The sequence below is a fragment of the Aedes aegypti genome, chromosome 2 (assembly GCF_002204515.2).
Source record: "Aedes aegypti strain LVP_AGWG chromosome 2, AaegL5.0 Primary Assembly, whole genome shotgun sequence".
Lineage (NCBI taxonomy): Eukaryota > Metazoa > Arthropoda > Insecta > Diptera > Culicidae > Aedes > Aedes aegypti.
This window is the reverse complement of record NC_035108.1, coordinates 194,634,499-194,641,640: the sequence shown is the minus strand read 5'-3', so window position 1 is coordinate 194,641,640 and position 7,142 is coordinate 194,634,499. Positions and strand designations below refer to the sequence as shown.

At 38.8% G+C, this 7,142-nt stretch overlaps 1 protein-coding gene across 1 annotated transcript; it reads right to left on the bottom strand.

The window, feature by feature from the left end:
* Positions 1–726: 726 nt before the first annotated feature.
* LOC5574540 lies at positions 727–2,465 on the bottom strand. The gene is made up of 5 exons (XM_001655143.2): positions 2,339–2,465; positions 1,988–2,273; positions 1,408–1,912; positions 1,057–1,344; positions 727–991 (listed from the first exon to the last, which is right to left on the bottom strand). Exons 1-5 carry the CDS (start codon positions 2,396–2,398, stop codon positions 829–831), a joined length of 1,302 nt encoding a protein of 433 aa, XP_001655193.2. The 5' UTR covers positions 2,399–2,465; the 3' UTR covers positions 727–828.
* Positions 2,466–7,142: the final 4,677 nt, after the last annotated feature.

Below are 7,142 nucleotides of genomic sequence, written 5' to 3'. Positions count from 1 at the left end.
TTCAGAAATGTTACTGATCTCAAAATAGATCACTGGGCGTTCGAGGCATCTGATCTCAAAATAGATCACTGGGCGTTAATGGGTTAATTGTGCTTATTCTGACGAGACGAGTCGCTCTCACTCGCCGCGCAGAATAAGCACAAATGCGTTCAACAGCGCAAGCTGGTATGTGATAGCCGTCTCAAGGTACCGGTGCAGTTGTGTAAGCTTCTGGAAAGCTATTTTGATGCTAGGATTCACTCTATGACACAAAGGAGGGGCAGAAAAGCTTTCGAATTATGGCGGGAGTAGGTACCTCAAGGTTCAATCCTGGGCCCGATGTTATGGAATGTGATGTCGTCGACGACATCACGAGTTAATCGCTCTCTGACCACAATGGAGGATAGATGTGGAAGCTCCATCATATTGTGAATCATTGAGCAACTGGGCGTTTTTTTTTTTGTTGGGGGCTGGGAATCGAACCCATGACCATCCGCTTATCAAAGCGAACTTGTAGCCAACTACGCCATGGACTTCCCCCTTTTACAAAAAAAAAAAAAAAACATGAAAAATTTATTTTGTATTAGTAAGCGGAAATAGGAACAAGAGCGTTTGTTTCAAATTAGTTGAAAATCAATGGAGCTCTGGAGCTACCATGGGAAAGAGAGGGTTAAGTTCCATAGATACCTGCAGAAGTAATAATAATGAACAAGTTGTATTGGAGCTTCCGTTGAAAATAAAAAGGCATTTTTATCAAATCGAAACGAAGGTTTTTATTCTGACGAAACCGCTTTATAGTGCACGACCACACCGGTGTCAAAATTCCAATCCAGTTGGAATCATGAATCTCTATTTAGTCTTCTTGCTTTCCTTCGGCGATTGTCCTTTTTTATTCTTACGCTCTAGATAGTCGATATCGAAGCGAACGTCATAGTCGAAGTGTATCGTTCGGAACACCATAAGGGCAACAAAGCAAATCAAAGACACCACCAAGACGTATTCCGCGCGGTTTCTGTAAATTTCAAATGAAAGCCTTAATAAAGTCCGGAAACTGATGAAAGCCTCACCAACACTTACTCGAATGGCGTCCCGCAGATTGTGTACCAATAGGAACCGTTTTTGGGTGGCCGCTCCAGGCAGTGGAAATCGAAGTATTTCTCATCGTAATCTTCCGTGCAGAGATAGGTCTGCTTTTCCAGAGTTTTCAGCACGGTGTAGACCGGGGTCTTGGCGCCGCAATCACCAATTGGTTCGTGAAGACCAGCTGCAACTACGTTTTCCGGGTTCAAGAAGGCAACCATGGAGAAGAACACGGAGTAATGGACGATTAGATGCAACATCAGGGTACGACCCATTGTGTCCAAGCTGGAACGAGTATGGAGGAAACATTACAAAAGGGTCAATGAGGCTATATTTGGAAAACTTTACCGCTCTGGTAGCCCCCATTTGCTTTTCCGGTCAAATTTCCAAAGTACGGTCATGAACACAAAGAGAAGTGTAACGGCTGTCACCTCCCCAGGTACATTGTAGATGTCATGGAACGGGTGGTACAACGGAATGAACAGTAGTGCACCGCCAGGGAAGGACAGCAAGGCAGCTACTATCACAGCGGCCAGCTCTGCTTTCACAGAGCCTGCTTGCCAGCGGTCCAGTTTTCTCCGGTCGATCCATTTCCGCACGTTGTGGAAAAAGAACGAGAACGCAAAGGCGAATGTGGCATGAAAGTAGTAGGAGTTCCAGGGAACCCAGTAGTGCCGATCGGCGATGTTAGGATCGGTATCGTGCCACGTCCAGTGTACAAATTTCACACTAACGATGTCGTACGGCAGATCGATTAGCACCACCAATAGCCCAGCGGCCATGTGCTCCGACCAACGACATTTTAGGTGCAGTTTAGATACGGCCCAGTGCGCTTGATAGTAGAACACTGGATCTGGGTTTGAATCACAACAGTTTTTCAGATAAGATTAAAATTCAAACATTAATTCGCATAGCTTATTGTACTTACAGAGAAAGATAATGTACAGCGGCAATCGGTGTCCGAAAAAATCTATCGGTGTTTTGGAGTGCCAAAAATTATCAACACTTGGCACATAGTAGGAGATCAGCTCGACGACAAATCCATGGCAAAGTGCACCGAGAAATAAATAAGGCCATCTTCCACCTCGTTTAAATGCGTGTATGATACAAAGCAAAGCTCCCAACAGGAACGACGCCTGGCACCAAATGTAACTCGGTTGAGCGCGATACAACTCGAACGGATCCTGGAAATTGACGAACCACGGTGGGAAGCTCTGAAAGATATGGTATAATCGTCCTGATCGATCGTTTTAAAATATAGTCAAAATGATTTTTTTACTGCATCGACTTCTTCCCGAGTTTTCTCAACGCCAAAAGTGCTTAAATTATAACGGTTCATTGCGAACGAAACCCATTGACCAGCTGGAATCGACTGAAGCGGTCAGCATTCGAAGCACATAAAAATTGGTTTGTTTATCATATCAGCCGAATTTTGTTCGGGGGCGGCAATAATAAATTCGTAAACGCCGAAATCGTGTAGGTACCAGTGTTACCACATTTTTTTCCGACTCTCATCTGTGTTTTCGACTGAAAAAATCTTCAGTCAACCTCCAAAAATCTTGGTAAAAATCTGTGTCGCAAAAATACTCAAAATTTTCATTTTTTAGATCAAAAAGAATTTTTGCAAACGTATTAGGGTAAAGATCTAGTCTTCGCCACCTAAGAAATTTGCACTTATTTTCGCCCCTTCATACAAAGAACTCAAAATTTGTATGAAGGGTGCGATAACTAAAGCATGGCGAAGATTAATACATCTACCCTATGACTGTTTTTTGGTATATCAAGAATTTTTAGTTTGAATCTATTCTTCTAAAAGTAAGTTAAAGGTACATAATAGTTTCTAAAATATTAAAATACTTAAGTTTTTTAGAAAAACTAAGCAGAGTAAAGGTATGTCTAATTTATATCTTTCGAAACCGTGTCATAAACTCGTAAAATATCCTAAAATTTTAAAAATCTTTTGACGTTGGATAACGTTCTTCGGCAACATATGGGGGTACAATACCCAAGTAACCACGAAGCTGTATATGAATACTTTATGTTTGCTCTATAGTGTGCTATCAGATTTTGTTTTAAAGTGACAAAACCTTTAAGAGCTTTATAAAGCATAATTAAAGTGGGAATGGGCCCCACAACAACCAAATTAATGCAATACTTGGTAAAGCAGTTTTAATGCACAAGCGCTACTAAAGCATTTATGTTTGTATATTTAGGGTTCATGATGTATATTAGCTTAAAATAATGTATGTTTAGGGCTTGCGCTATAAATAAACAAAACAATGAATCCATTGGCTACCTTTGGATTTCTTTACCATATCAGCGATTTTTTTGTTGGAATCAGGATTCGAATCCACAACTAGGATGATGGTGTACTGGATGCCTGGCGCGTTGGTGTCCTGTGCTAAAGCTGCTGATGTGATAAGGTAAGATAAAAGTTCCTTATTAACGAAGCCACTGTGTGTGTTAACATTACTTTTCGCCCAGTTATTACGAATAGAAAGAATTCTCTTCGGCGATTGATTTCCTTTCCTCACCAAATGAAACATCAATAGAAAGAATTTGATCACCATTCTTTCTCGTAGAGGAAATAACAGAAATAACCCACAAAACAAAGCCCTAGCGCAGTAAACAGATTTCAGGGGAGAGAAATTGATCGACATTTCCTCTCGCTCCTTATGAATAAAAGAGTCACATAGATAAAATACAACTATATTGAATGAATACATATATCCTTAGATCATGAAATGGGGGTTCGAGATGAAAGAAAGTCATTTCATTATTCTTCCATATCCCACAAAACGTAATGAGCGAGAGCAAACGTGCTCGTTCGTCTTGCTTATTTATTACAGATTCGAGTGCGTTTAATGAGGTTATGTAATCTTGTATGACAGCATAACTGTATATTCACTCTAAACGCTTAGCATAATGCTATATAAAAATAATGCTAGAAAGCATTTACAATGTTGATCAAATGCATCATTGCTTGACAGTTATTGAATAAATGCATGACAACATTATTAATGCAAAACATGTTGACTTTCGACCAAATTAATGCAATGGTATAATGCTTGTGGTTACCTTGAAGGGTTCGACACTACAAGTGTAGACTTATGAAAGGTTCACTTTATTCAACAAACTTTGAATGGTTCGTCACCTCAAGTGTCGGCATAATTTTCCTCTACATAGAAATTGTTCATATCAAATGAAAATACTATATTTATTGCAATTTCAGAGATAACTTTCCGTTCTGCGGTTGAAGAGAAAGCTACCGCAGCTGTCACAAAAATAAAGGTAAAATTTTAGGTAAATTTTTTAATAATAATTCATGAATCAGAGTTTATGTCGACACTCACAGTGACGAACCATTCATAGTTTGTTGAAAAATCATATTTACGATTAAATGTGCAGTCATACACATTTTATAGATTAGAAATAGTAGCATGAAACGAGCTCACCAATTGATCCGTCATCCTTGACTGAGCAGCAACAATCCGCTTTCAGCTCCACTCGTTTGCTCGGCAATATAAAAGCACTCAGACGCGCGACCCGAGATCTTGCCCTCATCGCCCGCCCCCGCAGGAGCAAGCGTCAACGTCGAAAGATCAAACACTACTGACGGACTGCGCACTTTTTCACTCCTAACTACCGACGCGCAACATGTTGGATCTTGCCCTCATCGTCCGCCCCCGCAGGAGCAAGCGACAAGGTCGAAAGATCAAACACTACTCCATCCCTTCCTCACCTACCCTTCCTGGTTTTCTCCTCAAAGTGAGCTTAATGTATCAGGTATCACCTTAGGAAGAGCTGAACCCGCCCTGGGTTAGACAGTCAAAGGATTGTCCTACCCACGATTCAACAGAAAGAAAAACAAAGATGAGCAGAAAGCTTGAAAAATAAAATAAACTATTTATCATCTGTTCAATTTACATACAATGGATTCCTAGTAAAGCGTGACGTGGTTGGTGCATGATCCCTAAAAGTTTTGATTCGTGAGAAGAACGATTGAGAATATCTAATTTGTAATAATTGCTACAAGATTTTTTTTAATCGTTAGAAAAACAAAGGGAGCAATCCTCTGAATCCGTTTCTGAATGAATACACAACGCGAGTGTGATGGTGCAAACGATTTCTGAACGGGGGTGGGACATTTCGCATACGGACGTTTGGCATAATAAGAATTATATGCCTTCTTTAAAATGCTACCTGTTCTGGTATGAAACTGCTTTATGCGAAACGTCCATTATGCCAAACGTCCGTATGCGAAATGTCTTTGTGCGAAATGAGTCTTTCTGAACATACGATCACTTTTGATATAATCTATCAGAGCATTGCTGAACCTCTTTTCTCTGACGATTTTCAGAGCAATTTCCACAGCACACTCTCTAGAAGTTATTGGCTGATTTGGAATTCCCGTAGACATTTTTGGAAGTAGTTCTTAGTCAATTCCAGAAAATTGATTTGATAAATTTTGTACCAACATATTGTGGCATCATTCATAAAAATATTTAGAGCAGATCATGACGATTTTCTGAAAGTTTTATTTTTGCAGAACTGTTAAAGGAATTTCAGCGAAATATTTAAAGTAATTTATGCGCCATGAACCATTTTCAAGCATCTTCAGTTTCTCCTGAAAACATTTGCGATCAGCCGGGTCATTTCGGTGCAAAGAAAAGAAAACTACGCATATGCAAAGAATTTTCATCCATATGTTATTTAGAAATAGATGATGAAATTAGTACATCTTCACTGGTTGTAAACGCAAGCAGGTTGGACTATTTTTATGTAATTTGTTTAAAAAAATAGAAACGCAATATAGAAGATATTCATATTTTTTTATATGAATGATAACAAAAGTTGATCCAATGACTGATCCTAAAGACAGGACTAGAAGTAAGTTTCTTTTTAGGGACTTGGTATCTATTTTAATGCAAGTCTGTAAAAGTCTATTTCTAATGAAAAGTCTCTGAAGTATCTTTTTATTACCAAAATATTCTCAGAAGTCCCTTTTTTTTCAAATATTCTGCATGCATTGATTCCGGATAAAAAAAATAAAAAAAAAACTTTCAAAAACTATAATGGATTCAACAGGCTCTTCAAGTATTTCGTCTCGGATTTCCAGAGGAAAAGCTTCAGGAGTTTTCATAGTGATCTTATTTAGAATACTTTCAAGGTTCTACAGGGTTCTCTTTAGAAATTCTTCTACAGATTTCTCTATCAGTTCTCCCAGAAGTTGATCCAGCATTTTTTTAATGGATGCTTATAATCATCTGAAAAGCTTACGATTTAGGCAAAACCTCAAGAATTGTTGAACTCTACCGGGAAATTTAAAATGGATTCTCCAAGGATAGTAACAACAGTAAATCTTAGGTAATTATAATTTTGAGCCGTGGTTCACAAAAAAATGGTTCAGAATGTACTAGATGTGGCCGCTCGGACTGGACTCCCTTGATGAATTGGCTACAGCTGTGATGGATACTAAACTTTTTTAAACCTCAAAATGTAGATATCAAGCATTATTCTCGACAATGCGTTTCCATAAGCTTGGCTTAGATGTTAAGAGACAAATTGTCCATTTTATAGTAAATTTAAATATTTGTTATTAATTTACTTTTTATTTATGTAGGGACCATGTCCCCTCGGCCACCGTGAATACGGCCCTGTGTTCACCAGATACTGGAAAGAAAACAGTTCCCTGGCCGTCCTTAGCCTAGTGGTCAAGTCCGCGACTCAAAGCAAATCCACGCTGAAGGTGTCTGGGTTCGATTCCCGGTAGGTTCAGGATCTTTTCGTAATGAAAATGTCCTTGACTTTCCTGAGCATAGAGTATCATCGTACCTGCACGATATGCACGAAAAACTAATGCTAAATGGCAACTTATGCACAGAAAGCTCTCAGTTAAACTTTTATTTTCCACAAATTTGAATTTGTTTTTTATAAAAAAAGACTCGTAATCCGTTCAAAAAAAAGTTGTTTTTCAATAACAAATTGATTGTTTATTAATAGTTTAACTAGGGTAGGTGTACCAGTTATGGATATAATGGTTCCCTATTTCACCATACGTGATAATTTGATTATTATTATCT